Source organism: Arabidopsis lyrata (assembly GCF_000004255.2).
Source record: "Arabidopsis lyrata subsp. lyrata unplaced genomic scaffold ARALYscaffold_5, whole genome shotgun sequence".
Taxonomy (NCBI): Eukaryota; Viridiplantae; Streptophyta; class Magnoliopsida; order Brassicales; family Brassicaceae; genus Arabidopsis; species Arabidopsis lyrata.
This window is the reverse complement of record NW_003302551.1, coordinates 1875431-1893616: the sequence shown is the minus strand read 5'-3', so window position 1 is coordinate 1893616 and position 18186 is coordinate 1875431. Positions and strand designations below refer to the sequence as shown.

The window sequence follows — 18186 nt, the reverse complement described above, 5'->3', positions numbered from 1 at the left end:
GGAAGTCATTGGAGGACTAAGTAAAAGGGTGCTGATTCTACTTGACAATAAATCTGCTATAGCCCTGACCAAGAACCATGTGTTCCATGGTCGGAGCAAACACATTCATAAAAGATACCACTTCATCCGTGAATGCGTAGAGAATGAGCTCGTGGAAGTAGATCATGTGCCCGGAGAAATACAAAAGGCAGATATTCTAACCAAAGCATTAGCAAGAATCAGATTTAAGGAGATGCGTGGGATTGTTGGTGTTCAAGACATTGCAAAGATTCAACTTCAAGCTTAAGAGGGAGTATGTTGGGCTAAGCTTGAAGTTTAAAGAGTAACGTGAGGCCCAAGAAAGCTTGAAGTCGGTGTGATCAAGTGACTTAGAGAAGTCGGTGTGTTTTAGGATTTGGAGTTATCAAAGCCCTAATTGTAAGTCGGTTTAGGAGTTATCTAAACCCTATAAATAGATGTGTTGTGTATCGGTTTTATTTGTGTGAAACTTGAGAGATTGAGAGATTGTATAGCTTAGGTTTTTGAGTTAGTTTTCCTAAGTGAATAAAGAGTTGTTTTCGAGTTCATCTTCTTGTTCATAAGTGTTTAGGTCAATACTTTGCACTAGCTTAAGGGCAGTATATATAGTAGAGATAGACCAATATAATGCCATGACACAGTACGGACACAAGAATCACAAATTTCTTAGAAATTAATAATTCGAATCCAATGAGTACGTACCACGGAATTATGTGGTACTAAATTTATACTATACATAGTGTACGATTCAGGATGAAGTAAAATTAACATTGGGCCCGACAAAAAAGTGTCTATTTCACCATTGAAAGTTAGAAAAAGTGACAAACAACTATTATCTGGACTCATGACAAATGATACATCGAAAGTATATATAAATTTTATGAAAATAGACAAACTACTTACATTTTATAACTATTGAGTTTTTTAATTACTTTCTATGTCCAGAAGAAGCCATGAGAACTGCAACAGCTGAAATAAACATAAACAACATACTGAAGAGAAGTAGATAAGTTTTACGCGACGATCTTCTGTATTCTCCAAACAAAACAACTCCCCAAAATGTACTCACAAGAGGAAGCGCCTAAGATACAAAATATTCAAAACATTGATTCAAAACCATAAAGATTGATTCTTGAATTGTGCCAAAATATTTTGAAAAAAAAGGTGAATTGCTAAACCTGAACAGAATCAGCAGCCGCGTATCCTGCTGCTTGACCGCCCATAAACTGAAGACCGTTTCCAAAACCGCAAAGAAAACCCGCCAAAAAGGCCCAGTAACGACCATTCCAGTCATTTAAGTAAGCTTTAAAAGAAGATTTTGGAAGACCAAGAACAGGGTGGTAGAGGAATCCAATGTTGAGGATCAATGCAATGATAAAACAAGAAACAGAGAAGTAGAAGAATGCTGTGTAAAGAACTAGCTTTGGAACTCCTTGTTTCAATCTGTGCCACTGATCGTTTGTGGCTAAGTTAAATGCTGGAGAGAAGAGGGAGAAACAAAGACCTGCGAAGAAAGTAATCGCTAGTCCGATTATCTTTCGTTTCCCAAACACCTACGATTTTAAAGACAACAAATTTTAATAACTTTTCAAAGTATATGGACTTGGAGAAAGCATTACCTTTATGGCTCTTTTGTTCTCAAGCTCAATAAGAAACCTTGCTGTCCCTTCTTTGGGTTTCGTCGATGTTTCATCAGTAACATTAGTCTCCAGGTCTTTTGATGAGTTTGTTCCTATTTCAGTAGATGGACCTGAAGCTCTGGAGAGACCAGATTGGGATATTAGTAAGAAAACAGATTGTTTAAGACAAAAAAAAGTGGGAGACTGAATCTTGATTACTCTTGCTTAGCCATTTCAAAGTCTCGTAGTTTGGCCTTGTTATCGTCTGCATTGGATCTATGAACTGCTGAACCAAGACAAACTGCGATCAAGAAACAGGCCACACCGGGGAAAAGGATCTCGGCTTTATTGATTTTATCATCCAAGAAATAATTCAAGGTTGAGCCTGAAAGTTAGAAAACAAGAATGATAAACTAACTACTTTTAATTCATAAGTATGACTATATAACACTCCATGATCTTCTAACCTATGACTACAGTGATGCTTGATGTAACGACTTCTGTTACTGATAGGCCTACTAAAGCCCAAGCATATTGAGTAGCTAGATTCCCGAGGCTAAGCACGATCCCGCCCGCCATTGCAAACATAACAGATGGCCAATTATCCTGCAAAAGAAGTGGTATTTTTCAACAACAGATTATAACTTTCTTTTTGCATATATCTCCAGAAGTGATTTATGTATATACTTGTGCAAGCTGAGTGATAAAGTTCGGGCTATCGGGTTTTGTAGACCCGATTTGACCAAAAGTGAAAGCTATAATAATAGCAGCCAACAAATTAGTGATGGAGTAATCAAGATAAGTGTGTTGAGGAAGACGACCACGTCTCTCCAAAAGTGTTAGAATTGCTGGCCAAGTCCCTAGAGATAGTAAAGCTAAAAGCATACAAGCTATGGCACCTCCTTTGCTCTCGACTAGATACATATTTTCGGACGAAAAAACCGATCAAAATGGATCAGCCCTGCAAGCAAAAATGTTGGTTTTAGGCAAAAGATCAAGCATATTGGTTTAGGTTAAGTAAGATGCTTGGAGAATTTCAGAATCATCTATTCCTTAAAAGCAGATTAAGAATCCACATCAAGCATGACTCATTGTATCAATGATTCAAGTAAAATAAACTAGACAAGATTCTTGATTGTTTCTCATGTTGATGGAATCTTAATCCTCTGTTTTCAGTGTTTAATTATAAGTGTAAATCCAATTGAAAATTTTAGAATTCTTAGTGACATAAAAATTGGATGTTTTGCCTCCAAAGATACATATGTTCATAAACTATTCATGACAAGAGAGGTTGAGATTTAAAAGATAATTAGAACCAAATCATCCAAAATAGTTTGTATATGAAAAAGACACTACCTTTGCTAGGTTCTGCAAGAACAGAGGATATTATCACTTCTGCAAATAACTTCAAGAGAGTTTCCACCACATGTGTTTTAGATCTTTCTTCCAGAGAATGTCAAGATACTAACATTGACTCACTTCTATAGAAATTTAATTTCAATTTTAGAATAAAATCCAATAAAGATATAAATTTTCTGATTTGCCTTTGAATCTTCTTCATAGTGAGGTTCCATACTTTGGATACTTTTTGACTTTTCTTATCTTTTCGTTTAAACTAGAGAAATTAATTCTGTAAAACGACAAGTACCTAACCACTCTTTTTTTTCATTGAAAATTCATTTTAAGTAAAGACGAAAGGAAAAAAATAATGTTTCTCCAATTAGAATGAAAAAATTATACTTTTGAAACAGAACATATCTTCTTCACTCACTTAGAATCTCACATTAGAAAATATAAAAATTAAAAACTTCAAACATTTGATTATTGTAATGCATGCGAAATACACATGCTCAAACATGTAGTAGAACTAAGAAAAGCTCATCATTTCCGGTGACCGGAAGATGCCATAAGAATCGCCACGGCCGCCACAAACATGGCCAACATGCTAACTAAAAGTGCATAAGTTCTCTTTGACGATCTACGATACTCTCCAAGCAAAACTATGCCCCAAAATGTGCTCACAAGAGGAAGTGCCTAAACCAAAAACAGAGCTCATGTACTTGCAAATAAAAATGTTAACTTTGAGATTACTCAATCTGAAGAAGCAAAAACTAACCTGGACAGAGTCCGCAGCCGCGTATCCAGCGGCTTGACCTCCCATGAACTGTAAACCGTTACCAAACCCACACAAGAATCCAGCGAAAACCGCCCAACCTCTACCTTTAGAGTCATATATATACTTCTTAAGCGATGATCTCGCTAAGGCTACCATTGGCCGGTAAAGAAAGATGATGTTTAGAATCAGAGCAATGAGAAAACCCGCAATGGAGAAGTAGAAAAAAGCGGTATAGACAACGAGTTTAGGTACGCCTTTTGGCAATGTACTCCATTGATCATTTGTTGCCAAGTTGAATGCAGGAGAGAATAGAGAAAGGCAGGTTCCCGCAAAGAGCGTTATGAATAGTCCGATCATTATGCTCTTTCCAAAGACCTGCGCATTGACGAGGTTTTAAACACCGAATAATTGTATACTCTCCTTTGCTATGTAATCTTGCTAAGTAAAAAATTCGAACTTTGAGTTCGGGTTTCGGGTGTTTTTCTCTTGGTCATTGTAATTGAACCTTGATTGCCCTTTTGTTCTCTAGCTCTACAAAGAATCCTGCTGTCCCTGCTTTAGCCTTTCCCGCTTGTTTCTCTTGAGATTCGACATCATTTTTCTCTGTTCATGGTATGAACAAACAAGAAAACATCACAACTTGGTTCAAACTTCCACCAACAGTTCCTACTCTTGACTGAAAATTTCGTTCTTTTGCTTTGCACGTATCTTCACTCAAAGAAATTCTTTAATCTCATAAAAGTATATCTAGCTTTTACCTTTTTCAGGGTTGTCTTCAACATTTTTAGTGGAAGAATAGAAATCTCTGTAAAAGATCAGAGTATTGTTAAAACAGAACAAGTTTTGAAAATATGCAACAAAGGCAAAAGAAAGAGCAACATCTTACTTTGTCTCAGCTTTATACTCGCTAGGTAAAGACTTGAGTTTCGCTTTGACATCAGCTGCATTAGAAGCGTGAACCGCAGCACCGAGGAAAACAGCGATCAAGAAGCAACCTACGCCGGGGAAGAGGATCTCAGCTTTGTTTATCTTGTCGTCCAAGAAATAATTCAACGTCGTACCTATAAAACTCACCGTGACATGCAAGAAACCAAAGAAACATAAGTGATTGTTCATCACAAAACGATAAAACGTTTAGATTAATACTGAAAATGTATTATTTACAGTTTTTGCATCTTTTAAACGCAAACGCGGAAATTGCATTTGAAACAAAGACCTTAAAAGATAAGTGAAAGAGGAAGCATACCAATGACGACGGTAATGCTTGCGGTTATAACTTCAGTAACCGATAAACCGACAAACGCAAAAGCGTATTGAGTCGCTAAATTCCCTATGCTAAGAAGCACACCGCCTGCGACTGCAAGCAATACCGACGGCCAATTATCCTGTAAATTCCTCATATTACCAATCAAATGAAACTTTACAGTATATATCAAGAATCTCAAGAAGCAAAAGGAACCAAACCTGAGGGAGCTGAGTGGTAAAGTCAGGTTTTCGAAACGTGCTTTTTCCAATCTCACCGAGTGAAAACGCGATCACGATTGCAGCCAAGAGATTCGCGGTTGCGAAATCAAGAAGAGTGTGTTGAGGAAGACGACCTCTTCTCTCCAATAGAGTCAGAATCGCTGGCCAACTTCCCAAACAACACAATGAAAGTATCATACATCCTATAGCTCCTGCTTTGCTCTCAACCACATACATCTTCTTCTTCTTCTTCTTCTTTAACACAGAAACACTTTCTTCTCTTGTAATATTTATGGACTTTGCCTCTTACCCGGTTAACCCCACCGCTTTGGAAGCCTTTCCGGTTTATCTAAACCGGATCTTCTTGGACAATGTTTGGCCAACCCTGCACTTCCTCTCTCTGTTTCTGCATGTGTGTTGTTGATGGTTGCGTGGAGAAGGTTACATGTGTATATCAAAAGATAATGTCAATAAAGGATTTCAAGACACATTGGCATTTTCAGCCTAATAAGACCAAAATGAGCTCATATATGTTTGGACTATGAATCTCTTGTCATTTTTGATACTTTGTGGAGCTTTGAATCTGACAAAATGGGTATAAGTATTATGGGAATTAGCTGTCTTGATGAGATTCCTTTTTAGACAAAAACATGGTTACTAGGAGATTGTGTTGCAACTTGCAACCAAATGAAAGCCACAAGAGAAGCTTCCAAATTTCACTGTCAAGTGTTGTTAGGTTATGCAATAAAAATAAAAAGTTTGATTTTTGGGCGACTGAAACATCTAGGTATCAGTGGCCATTTCCAAGCTTCCATCTTTGTCTTTTGTCGAATGATTGAGGAAGTTCCCAAGCAGCCTTTGATCCAACACCATGTTAGGTACCTACAGAGTTAAGAGATATACGTTCTTCAGAACAGCAGAAACAGAGATAAGACATGATTATGTGAATATAGAAATGAGAGTAAAACCTTGTCCCCGAAGAATATTTTGGTGTTACGAGCAATGGCATCGATGAATTTGAGTTCGAGAAATTCAGGGGTGAGCTTCAACTTGTTTGCTTCAGCTTCTTTCAGTACACTAAGGACAATGATCAGAGCAAAAATGTAAACATTAGACCAATTTATTCTTTATCGGTTCTTTGTTTGCTTGTTTCAGAAGGAAAATGAATGGGGCAAAAAGACAGGCTATTACCGGTAATAATCTGCATCCGCGAGACTCTTTTGACGGTCAAGGTACATCTGATTCTCGATATCTGCTTCTCTCCGTGAACTGTCTTTCTCAGTCAACTTCTGTTGCATCAGAATCTTGCTTACATTGGCATTCTTCTCGGCTTCACTAATGGCCATTATTTTCTTTGTCTCTGCCTCTTTCTCAGCAACTCTTTGTTTCTCAATAGCAATCAAGACCTTCAAAATCATTCATTCCAATTGTGTAAAGAAATCTTAAAGCGTCCAGACCCCATTATAACGGAACTGATGATATGAGGAAACCAATGCAAATTATATAGCTAAGGTTCAAATGAGTTTACCTTAGTGCGTTCCTCTTCCATTTGCTCAAAGTTACGCCTTACACTCTCTGGAATTTTCGGCTTTGTGACACGCACACTAAGAATCTCAATTCCTGGAGCATAACGTGTACAATCAGCTTGAAGAGCATCTTTCATTCGTTCATCAATCTGAAACACAAGTGATCAAATGAATAAGCGAAGATCATAGTATATTTTCCAGATTTCAGACGCAATGAGAAAACTATCTAAAGAAAGCTGTTATTTTCCCAACAGACGAAGGAAACGTCACTCCAAATGGATCAAAAACATGAACCAGTCAATAACATAAGCATAAGCTTCCAAACCGTTAAGATCAAAAAGTTTATATGTTGAATTAAGGTTACAGCTTCCTAATAAAGTCAAATACCTGGTCAAAGATGTCAATGTAGACTTGCTGAAGTGAATGAGAGCTGCAGAACTGGTTGATCTCATGATGAATCTTGTCATAAATCCATGTGTTATCATAGTTCACCCCATAGTTGAGCAAAGTATCATAAACATAATCCTTACGCAGTCGATTAACAACCTACAAACATGTTTATTCTGATCAATACATATAATTAAGATCAACAGACCTTTAAGCAATGGTAATGCCAGTAGAAAAACAAATCTAAAGACACTTACTTCTATCTTCTCAAAGGTAATCATGACACCTCCTTTGGTACCACATGGTATATCCTTCACCTAAGACACAGAGAATTAATTAGTTAAAAATCTAACAACCTAAACAAATCCAAGCTTTTTTTATGGTATAAGACTCACTTGATCTGTTTGTAGAGTAACTTGAACAGGCTCATAGTTGGTTATGAAAGGCAGCTTCAGATGAAAACCTGAATCACACAAAGTAAATTCCAATTTAACAAAAGAATGAAATCGCAATGAAACTACGAAAAGGAATCATAAATACCTGGCTCTGTGATTATGTTTAGAAGAGCACCACCTCTCCAATACGCTCCAACGTGACCTTCAGGAACTTGATGCACTAACGATGACGGAAACATAACCTGATGACAATTCATTACATAAGCAAAATCTTTAACAAAAACAACTCAAAGTGACGTTTTTTAGTTATGTGTCCCTCAAATAGGTTCCAAAAAGTGTACTTGTGACCTTACACTACACTAATCCAAAATCTAAAACGAAACAAGATAAAATCTAGGTCGAGAATAATACAAAGTCATCAACTTTAAGTCAACTTGTGATACAAAGCTTCAACATTTCGAAAAGGGTTGACTCAGAATCGAAAGATGAAACATTTAAGAGAGAACCGATTTAGTTAAGATGCGTGTATAAACAAACACAGAGATCAAACGAGTAAAGAGGAGATGAGATTATACCAAGGCGGCGATTGCAGCGAAAACACCGAAAGCAATGAAAATCGAAGATACATCGCCACCGGGTTCTCCGACCGGTGGTGTGCGAGGAATTTCAGGTCTCCGTTGTTGAGCATCCATGGCGAATTTTGCTTAACCGGAAAAGTTTTGTGTTCAGTGGAAAAATTGGAAAACTTGGAAAGGGGTTTTTCAAGATGAAGCCTTTTTTTTTACCTATGGGGTTTTTATAAGGTGTGGGAGGAAATACCGTAACTCCGTGTGTCTAATTGATATCGAACCGTGGAATGGAGGAGAATCAATGAATGGATCTTTTTTTTTTTTAGATGTGGGAGTAATCTCCAAAATTTATATTTCATTAAAAACTTTCTTTTTTAAAAACAAATCTTCAAATATTAAACAAACATTATGTAGATTTGTTTTCCAGTGTGAAACATATTACTTAAAGTCTTGAAGAACGAAGAAAAAACTAGTACAGAAAGAAAAAAGTTTATTTTTGATTAAAATCATATTTTTGTTTTTATTCTCTTACCAATAATTTTATTATAACATATATATAATAATTTTATGTTTTATTTTTATATATTGTATTTGCTGCTGGTGGGTGGAAATATTGATTTGGGAATAAAAATGGTGAAAACAACTATATAAATTTTGAAGGTGGAAACAATCGTGATGATGTATGTAGATTTGGGAGATGAATATGGTGAAAACTACGCTGTAAAAACAATGTTGACGATGAGGATCTTCATGCAAAACATTACATATTTCTATAAGTTAGTCGGGGATTCTCGACCAAAATTATATGGGTCTCGACCAATAAAAGAATCGGTATGATATATTCACTGAGGTTTGGCCAACTTTCTTTGGTTTTCTTCTCTAGCTCCTTGACACCTCTCATGGGGTCCTCCAGCACTTGGTCCACTTTCTTGAAAATTTATATTTCTTTTTCAAACATCAACTACTAAATAAAGAAGATTCATACACTAGCGGAAAATTTTATACTAGATTCTTTGATTATTTACCTACAAGGCCAAAAAAAATGTAGGTATTATACAGGATCCACGCGAGATAGTAAATCAGGATTTGGAAAAGTCTAAAGCATAGTCGAATGACTATGACAAGTTAGGACCGCGAGTTTACTTTATTCCCATGCAAGATGCAATGAGTGTTGAGATGTCGGATCGATGGCTGGCTCTTGGAAGGTTGATGGCCAATATTCTTGAATCACTTGAATTTCAGACGTGTTGAAATTAACTCACCATTCATAATTAGATTGTCTCCTATGTGCATTGTCGACCATCATTTTGAATTGTTCCTACCTTAACACAAATTGAATGGTGTTGGTGAATCATTTTTGAAAGGCACAAACGTAAATGTAAACACTGTCAATTGAATGTTAGTGATTGTATAGACGCAAACATTAAAGTCGTTCATGATATATGATTGATTTTCTTTTTTCTATAAAACGATTCGCATTAAAACTTTAAAAGAAATTTTCATCACTAAAAATAGTGTGCAATTATCATATAGATTATAGCAAGATAGTATTAAGTTATTTCTGAATTCGGTGAGAAAAGGAAGAAAGTTAATTACTACGGTGGAAAGTGAAAGTGAAGTAGAGGAAGTAGTAGTAAAACGAACATGTTGAAATAATGAAGAATGTTGAAGTAAAATTAAATGGACAACAAAACCATATTAAGACACCAACAAATTAAGGGAAGAAGCTTTGTTAGAAGGACGTATAGGAAGGACCTATTGCAAAGTCTTCGATGAAATACAGAATTATTTCGGTGTCGTGTATACCATTTGCTGATCGTATTCCAAGCCCAAGGCACATCACAATGCGGATGCATGGTAGAAGGAAACGATAAATTTAACTAAAAGCTTTCGAAGAAACATGCAACTTAATTGAAATTGGGCAACGTAACTAATTATATTCTATCTAACTTCGCATAGTCTCAACGACATCGTTTCCACTTCACTCCAAAGTACATATTAGAAGATTCTAAACCATCGGTCTTTTCTGAAAGAAATATTCTTTTCTGTGTACTTTTATACTTTTTGGCTTAATATTATCTGGTTCCCGTGGATCAGTGAGGAATCATAACTTTAACACAACCAACAAGCTGGTGGGTTTCACATTGCTTACTCATATCTAGTTATGTTGTGATGGGCTAAGTCATGCCTGAAAAAGGTCTAATCCAATCATGATAATTAATACTGTACTAGTTTTCTAAGGACCGACTCAAAACAAACCAATTTTATAAAGAAAAAGAGGTTAGAAACGCGGTAATAACAGTTTAAAAGTAGATAAGATGTGTAAACATGTCCATTAGGGCCAAGCACGGCCGGTCTGACCAACAAACCAAACTCGGACTTAGATATTTAACCTTGCAGAAAAAACGAGCATATATTAAGCTTTTTCAGCTTAGCAAATCAGGTTCATACCGAAATAATATTGATCAAAAAAAAAAAAAATTTTGGGGCACCATAACACTACCACTTCCTATATTGTTTGCATTCTATTTATGTTACTTGTTCTCTTTACTCTGCATGTAAACACTTAAAGAAAGATTCCATTAAATCCTTTCTTACATACATTACATAAAAATAGCCTAAACAACAAAGCCAACCACTAAAATGGATGTCTGCCTCAAAGAACTTGCATTCATACGTGGCATAATCTCATCCGTACATCAAAAACGTCAGCCTCACGTTCTTAATCACTAGCCTTTTATAGAAACGCAATGACGGAGAAACCAAGTGTGAGAGCGATTGAAATGAACAAACTCGAGGCACTATTGCCTGAAGGGTCTAAAACTCCGACCGGACCAAACGCAGGAGGTCCCTGAAACGGTTGTGTTCCTGAAGGAGTTCCGGTCGTTGGAGTTGTCCCTGCACTTCTGTGTAAGAAAAAAACATGTAACATACACCAAACTTGTAACTTTTAAGGCACGTTATATATATAAAAGAGAAGTTTAACCAAACAATCTCTTTACCAAATCTTGAAAAGTGTAAAAGAAAAAACAGAAAAATGTTTATTTGTCAATTTCAGCTGTTGAGAATGGTTGGTCCTTTCTGCCTTCTTGATTAAATGAAATGAATAAAGAATTAAATTTTGATTTTCACTTTTTATGAGTTCTTGGCAAATTTTAAGAGTTTAATGGAAGTTATTAGTAAACAAACATACCCAGGACTTGAAGGATAGATGCAACCAGTGACCACAGCTGCAAAAACAAAATTCAAGAAACAGAGGAAATAATCAAAAAGATTGCATCATAAGACCAACAAATTTAGATTTTAGAGATTTGGGTTTTTACTTGAAGGAGGATTTTGGCTGGTAGTAGCAGTTCCTGAGAAATTACAGCTTCCAGAGATTTGACCAAATCTTTGGAAATAAGTATTAACCGCCCAATCACAATGACTCTTGACAGTGTTTGGTTGATAACAAGGACCTTTGTCATGAATTTGATTACAATCTTTTAAAACTCCACATGCATAGTCTATTGATGTTTGAAGATCTTTCTCTTCAATACCATCTCTACATAGACAATAAGTTGCACCTAAAAACAAAGAAAGTGAGACAGTTGGTTTTAGTTTCAAACCTCAAGATTCAAGAACAGAGAATCATTTTGAACAGAAAGCTTACTTGAGTAGGTGGTTAAAGCCAAGAGAAACAAGAGACCAAGAAGCAATCTCATGATGGACCAAAGCAAGTTTTTAACTTCAATGTTGTAACACAATCCAAGAAGATAGCTTCAAAGACAGAGAAAAGAAGAAGAAGAGAGATGAGATTTAGATGAGAGAGATATGAGTTTATTAATAAAAGAGAGTGTTAAGACCATACCATCTCTCTCTGGTTCCGAGGTTTAACCACAGACAAGAATCTGAAAATTTCAGTGTCCAAACTCCAAAAATGTATATGGTCCATGGTAAATTCTGAACATTTGTATTTATTTTTTTGTAACCAAAATTGAAAATTGTAATTTTTTCATTTATCGTTTGGTAGTTGGTACAATTTAATTATTCTTAGTCAAAATAACCAATTAATCGTCGTGATTTTATCGTGAGACCATTATGGTAGATTTAATACTCCCTCCGTTTCAAAATATAAGTTGTATTTGAAATTTTTTTGTCGTTTTCTAGTTTTTATGCAAAATATATGTTATTTTAATATTTTATGATTATTTCTATTATGCAATCTCTTTTATGATTGACTGAATTTTTAAAAAGTAGATCTTCTTAATTGATGTGCTTTTAGCTAAAACGATTTATATTTTAAAACGGATGAAGTATTATTTATAGATTTTGAAAAGCATTAATTTTCGTAAATAAGTATTTTTATTAATGTTCGTCTAATAATGTACGATGGAAAAAGATTAAAAGAAAGTTGGGAATTGACAAGTATTAGAAATTTTATTAATATAGGTGAGTAAATGCTGACCTGGCCCTCTTGTTCTCTGTGGTTTGTGCACGATACATTCGAAGTTTGGTGATTAAAAACTTTCTTTTTCAATTATTTTTTCATAGGTAGTGGTATTCTTTATTTTATACTTAAAACGGTAATTATTAACCCAAGGGTCAGGTCAAAACTTAACCCAACATTGGTTTTGATGGTTTCTGCAGATTCTGTTGTACGTCTCGATATGATCGTCGTTAACTTTTTATTCTTTGCAACGCTTAATTTCTAAATTTCTTTGCTAATTGTTTTCATTGGTTTCATTATTACTATAGATTAGTTGTCAGTTTGTCACATAAAATTTCTAACTGATTTAGTTCCAAATGAAAATTTGAAATGGACTTCTTTATGATAGAATTTCAAGAGATATGAACTGTCAAATTATTTTGTAAGCTGATTAGCCACCGATATTGAATGAGAGAATATTCTCGTTTTGTTAACTAAAAGAAGAAAAATATAGCGAATAAAGTTTCGATTTCTTTGTGGCCTTTTCTACAAAATATATTTATCAATTAACATTGTTCATTTAAATGATTCTGACTAAGCCAAAAACTGTTTAGAGATGTACCAATCAAGTTTCAAACCAAGATTTACTCCAACCAAAGTACAGTCTCATAACAAAAATGATTCTAACACCTTCCAAATTTGTGACATTCTTTTTCATAATTTTTTTTTCATCAAATGATTTTTGTATATTGGGTTGCAAATAAAACTGTAATATGATTATGGTTGAAAAATAAATACAGGTAAGGTGGTGCTTAGACTATTTTATGCCTTGTTTGAAAAATCGCTAGGCGCTAGTCGGGCGTTCGGTATGGGCCTAGCGATTAATCGGAAAATCGGATTAAAATCGAAGATTAATCGGGGATTAGTTTTAGGGTTATTTTGATATTTTTAAAACATATTAATTCAATATTGTTTTCAAAATTGCAGTAAACACATAAAACTTTATTTTTGAGACAAATTTTTATGATTTTTATTGCGAATTTATGATTTTTATTAAAATTTGAACATAAATTATTGCAAAACATCACAAACTCCCACTTTAAATGATTGAATAACAAAAATAAAAAGTTTTTTTATAGTTGCAATCTAAAAATAATCGGGATATGTAAGATTAGGCGGGGAGTAATCGGATTAGGCGGGAAGTAATCGGATTAGGCGGAGAGTAATCGGGTAACTGATTTATTTAGGGAATTAGTCATTAATCGAATAAGATAGGATGGATCTAGCGATTAAGCGAGGAGTAATCGGGTTTGGCGGGAATTTTTAGAACAGGGATTTTATGTAATGAAAATAAAAGAATATCGCTGACTTTAAGAGCATAATTCCAAGGACCACTCCATATCTAGCACATGAAGATGCATCATACCAATCAGATATATATTTAGATTTGTGGCGTAAATATATTTATGCGGAGACATATTGTCGAGATAAGACGAGCTCGTCTATAATTACATGATCGTGTTTAATTAATGCCATTACTAGAAATTTTGCCGCAATACCAAAGAGATTCCAACAATCTAAATGATGGTCTTATGATTTTAAACGATAAGTTATTTGACTATAAGTTTAGTGTATACTATCACTACAATTTTCTTAATTATAATCGATAAATAATTTAATATAATAAAAAAAATTAACACCTAGGCGATTAATTCATCAATTTAGACATGGTTAACGCCTACATAAATTCATAATATTAATTAATCCACATTATCCAAACATATAATCCACCATCTAAAGTAAACGCAGACAAAATAGTTCCTTTGAATACATCTTTTTATCTAAGTATAAGAGTAAGATGGTCATAATGAATTTTCTAAGTGACATAGTAAATAAATATTCAACAAGATTAATTATGGTAATTTATAATATTCGATAAAAACACTCGCTGCCTCCTACGATTCATTTTCTACTGAGAAAACATAAAGAGAGATACAAGCAATGAAATAAGTTACGTAGCCACCCACAAACCCTAACCCTAAAATTTCATTGCTCTAACTAATTAATCAAGAATCTTTTTTTTTAGAATTTGAGAGTTATTTCACTTCCATTAATATTGCTCTGATCTTCACCTTCATCCCTAAGAGCAGCCAACCCTTTTCTCTCTCCGCCACCACTCTCCGACGACTTTCCTTCTTCGGTGGCGCTGTCCGTTAACTGATGATGAGTTGAATCGGTGGAGGCGGCGCCACCGGATGAGCCGTTAAAGGTTTGAAAGTGGTGGTGGTGGAGCGGCTGCGTAGGCGGTGGGGTTGTGTAGAATTCTTGCGAGGAGCAAAAGTGTGGTGGAGGCGGCCCTGCCGTGGTGGTGTGGTGGTGGTGGACTTGGTGGTGGTAGAGAGTCGGAGTTCCACCATGTGTGGTGGTGTACTCTGGTGGAACCCATATGCCACCTAGGACCACCAAATGTGGACCTGGCCCACCTGATGTTTGTGGGTTTGGGCTTGGTCTTCTAGTGTGAAGCCGATATTTCTGTTTGTTTAAAATTAATACACCATTAGTAAAGTACTTAACTATGAGTTAAAAAAAGTTGTAAGCATATTGTGGTGGCTTGTGATTTAAGTTACCTGGAGATGGCTTTTGACTTCATCATTGGTCAGGCCATCAACTTTCATAAGTTCCCTTATTTGTTTCGGTGTAGCCACTGCAAAATATAACAAACATATAAATACGGGCATTTAGTTCCGTATATATATATGAAATAGGTTCGATTCAAAAAAATTAAACCATTTTTTAATCAGGTTAACAAGGTTATTTTATATTATATATATAAGCTAAATCCAAATCAAAACCAAAAAAAAAAAAAATTATTTGAAAACTAACTATATATCTAAACGATGGTCAAGTTGATCTCTCATATTCTTGTTTAAACCAGGTTGATCTATAGTATATTCAATTTCACTTTAGGTACTATTTTTTTATCAACCGAAAAAAACTAGAAGAAAACTCCAACTAAAAACTTTATATGCCTTTGAAAAAATAATAATAATAATATATGATTAATTAAGAGATGAACCTTAGCAAAATCGAAATCATGGCAATTTGCCATACCATATTCATTTTCACACCTAACAATCAAATAAAAAGAAGGCCTTTTAACAAAAATAAAAACAATCGAATAAAACCCAAACTGATACTTGGATTCAGTTATAAGACTCTAAATTATAAAACAAGATATGTATAAATATACAGTATACAATAATGATATATTTGGCGAATCAAATATCATGTATACTAGAAAAAAATCTTTCTAATTAGTTGACAATTTTGTGAGATTAACCATGGTAAAGCTACAACAAATTAATAATTAGTTGATTAGAATAAGTGTATTTGTACCTTGCGAACCACCAAGCATTTGAAGAGCTTGGACAAATCTCCGGTGCAAGTCCGGCGACCAGCAACGTCGTGCCTTTCTATTACTTTGACTTGTTGTAGAAGAAACTCCATTGCTGTTTGAATTGTTATTATTATTATTATTATTATTGTTATTATCATTGTTGATCATGCTCTCATCATTACCGTCTTGGCCATTAGTATGCTCATTGGTCGGAGACACCCTCTTGACCTCCGTAGATAGAGCTAATTCAGGCAAAGATTGTTCCTTAGAGAAGGGAAGAAAAGCACCGCTGCCATTTCTTTGTTTTGCATCAAAATGTCCGAGTTTGGGACTACTAATAATCTCGTCTTTGGGAAGAGATTGATCAGTAGTTGAATCAATGTTTTTTGGTTTGGTTTCGGATTGGCTCCAAAGCTGAGCAGTCGTCATCCAGTTACTTCCTTTGTTTGTTTTTTCGGGTTGGTTCCTTAAGGGTATGAACTCTTCAAGAACTGGTCTTGTGGCAACACTTTGGTTATTGTTATCACTATTTGCTCTATATGCTTCTAGTTGTCGTTTGTAAACTTCCACAGCTGGAAAAAAAAAAAACTAAAGATGGTAAAGTAATTTAACATATGAAAGTAAGAGATGTATATAACATGAACCTTATAACCTTTAAAATCACTTTAGTTAGTTTTGTTGATTTCAGTGTTGGGAGGAAACAAAAGTTTTGTGATTCAAAGAAATCAAAAGCAAGCTCTGATTTTTATGAAATAAACTCTTGAAATAATGAATAAAGATCTTTTCAAAAAAAGTAAAAAGAAATTCAAGAACTCTTCTATACGTATAATATTAATAACTAATGGTTCTCTAGGTTTTTTTTTTTGGTAATAAAGGGATTTTTTAAGATATTATACTTACAAGTATATATTGATGTATATCTAAATATTTGTCTAAATATTTGTAAATGGATATGTGTACCATTGTTAAGGAGTTGCATGCAAAGGGGAAGCTCGCGTTTGAAGGCATCGATCTTGAGACGTTCTTGTTCTAGGCGAGAGAGAAGATCTTCGAGCTTTTGTGTAGTTGGATCGCTCTGAAAGTTATCACCAAATGATTTCAAAAGCATAGAGTAGCTTTGTGGCTTGCAATCCAAGCTTAGTTCTGATGAAGAAGCCATATATTGATATATATAGCTTATATACTTTCTCTCTCTCTTTCTCTGTATAAGAAGAATATTTATTGATTATACAAATATGTAGAGATTATAAAGGAATCAAGAAGAATTTGTGGTGCCTTCAAGTTTCAGATGATATATGCTATATGGTTCTTCAGAAATATTTCAATGATTTTGAGGGTTTTTGGAAATTAGGGTTTGGAGAGGAAGAGAGAATGAAGAAGAAGATAGAAGAAAAAGGGAATAAAATGTTAGGTTGTGGACACAAGGAGGATCACGAGTGAGGTTCCTGTCCTTTTTAGAGGGCTCAATTCAAAGGAAGGGAATAATGTGATCTGTCACCATACACATATACACACATACACACACCAATGTATCTATTGAGACAGACAGAGAGAGAGAGAGAGAGAGAGTGAGAGGCTTCTTACTGTTTGAAATCGTTCCTCTTCTCTAATGAGTCAATTACTGAAGGTGTGACTCTCATTTCTCAAAAAGCTTATTCAAGGCTTTTGATGCATGCTACCTTACATGGTTTCATGAAGCTTAAGTAACCTACTCATATATATGCTTGTTTAGAATATCTATTGGCTTTTTACAACTAAATATTATGGACAAAATTTGAGGATTTCATTGGTGTTTTAGTGGTTATGAAAAAATTATGCTTGTAGACATAATTAATAATAATGGTAATATGCAACGATTCAATAATAACTTCAATTTTATCGTATTTTAGTGGAATAACAATATATATGATAAATAAATAAATAAAAAGTGAAACACAATGAAAACAAGTCCTTTAGAGTAAGAATTTCTATTAAAAATATATTACGCATATATCATACAAGCAATCACACTTCTTGATGAAGCAATATATCTATCCCTAATATTTTTAATTTTATTGTTAGACATCAAACCCTGCCAGTTGTTTGATATATCATGGTAGTAATTCGCATGACTTTTGCTGTCATAGCAAAACAATTATCGACCATATGGTTAATAAAAATTATTTATGATTCAGTAAATATCATATAGTTAATAAAATTATTTATGACTAAGTTTACACAATAAAATCATCATTTGATTTTACACAGATTCCGATAAATTATTTCCATTTGATTTTTTCTTCTTTTC

General features: G+C 34.5%; 5 protein-coding genes across 6 annotated transcripts; all 5 read right to left on the bottom strand.

The window, feature by feature from the left end:
* Nucleotides 1-835: 835 nt before the first annotated feature.
* LOC9311279 (ureide permease 2) lies at nt 836-3167 on the bottom strand. The gene is made up of 7 exons (XM_021026719.1): nt 2994-3167; nt 2325-2598; nt 2105-2243; nt 1857-2022; nt 1638-1776; nt 1197-1571; nt 836-1099 (listed from the first exon to the last, which is right to left on the bottom strand). Exons 2-7 carry the CDS (start codon nt 2559-2561, stop codon nt 947-949), a joined length of 1209 nt encoding a protein of 402 aa, XP_020882378.1. The 5' UTR covers nt 2562-2598; nt 2994-3167; the 3' UTR covers nt 836-946.
* A 203-nt stretch (nt 3168-3370) lies between these two features.
* LOC9311278 (ureide permease 4) lies at nt 3371-5709 on the bottom strand. Its single transcript, XM_021026092.1, has 7 exons — nt 5218-5709; nt 5000-5138; nt 4640-4814; nt 4512-4558; nt 4259-4356; nt 3754-4128; nt 3371-3671 (listed from the first exon to the last, which is right to left on the bottom strand). The coding sequence occupies exons 1-7, from the start codon at nt 5452-5454 to the stop codon at nt 3519-3521; spliced, it is 1224 nt and encodes a 407-aa protein (XP_020881751.1). The 5' UTR covers nt 5455-5709; the 3' UTR covers nt 3371-3518.
* A 90-nt stretch (nt 5710-5799) lies between these two features.
* LOC9311277 (erlin-2-B) lies at nt 5800-8354 on the bottom strand. The gene is made up of 9 exons (XM_021026093.1): nt 8101-8354; nt 7671-7767; nt 7526-7593; nt 7388-7447; nt 7131-7289; nt 6746-6892; nt 6409-6623; nt 6186-6294; nt 5800-6099 (listed from the first exon to the last, which is right to left on the bottom strand). The coding sequence occupies exons 1-9, from the start codon at nt 8215-8217 to the stop codon at nt 6001-6003; spliced, it is 1071 nt and encodes a 356-aa protein (XP_020881752.1). The 5' UTR covers nt 8218-8354; the 3' UTR covers nt 5800-6000.
* Nucleotides 8355-10622: 2268 nt separating this feature from the next.
* On the bottom strand, nt 10623-12054 carry LOC9311276 (PLASMODESMATA CALLOSE-BINDING PROTEIN 3). Of its 2 annotated transcripts, XM_002875162.2 has the most exons (5): nt 11945-12054; nt 11747-11853; nt 11418-11660; nt 11288-11324; nt 10623-11000 (listed from the first exon to the last, which is right to left on the bottom strand). In XM_002875162.2, the coding sequence occupies exons 2-5, from the start codon at nt 11796-11798 to the stop codon at nt 10832-10834; spliced, it is 501 nt and encodes a 166-aa protein (XP_002875208.1). In that variant the 5' UTR covers nt 11799-11853; nt 11945-12054; the 3' UTR covers nt 10623-10831. The 2 variants fall into 2 exon arrangements, with proteins under 2 accessions (XP_002875208.1, XP_020879694.1); XM_021024035.1 differs by lacking the exon at nt 11945-12054 and having other exon boundaries at nt 10623-10997; nt 11747-11918.
* Nucleotides 12055-14395: 2341 nt separating this feature from the next.
* On the bottom strand, nt 14396-17583 carry LOC9311275 (myb family transcription factor EFM). Its single transcript, XM_002875161.2, has 4 exons — nt 16860-17583; nt 15899-16471; nt 15130-15206; nt 14396-15034 (listed from the first exon to the last, which is right to left on the bottom strand). The coding sequence occupies exons 1-4, from the start codon at nt 17056-17058 to the stop codon at nt 14585-14587; spliced, it is 1299 nt and encodes a 432-aa protein (XP_002875207.1). The 5' UTR covers nt 17059-17583; the 3' UTR covers nt 14396-14584.
* Nucleotides 17584-18186: the final 603 nt, after the last annotated feature.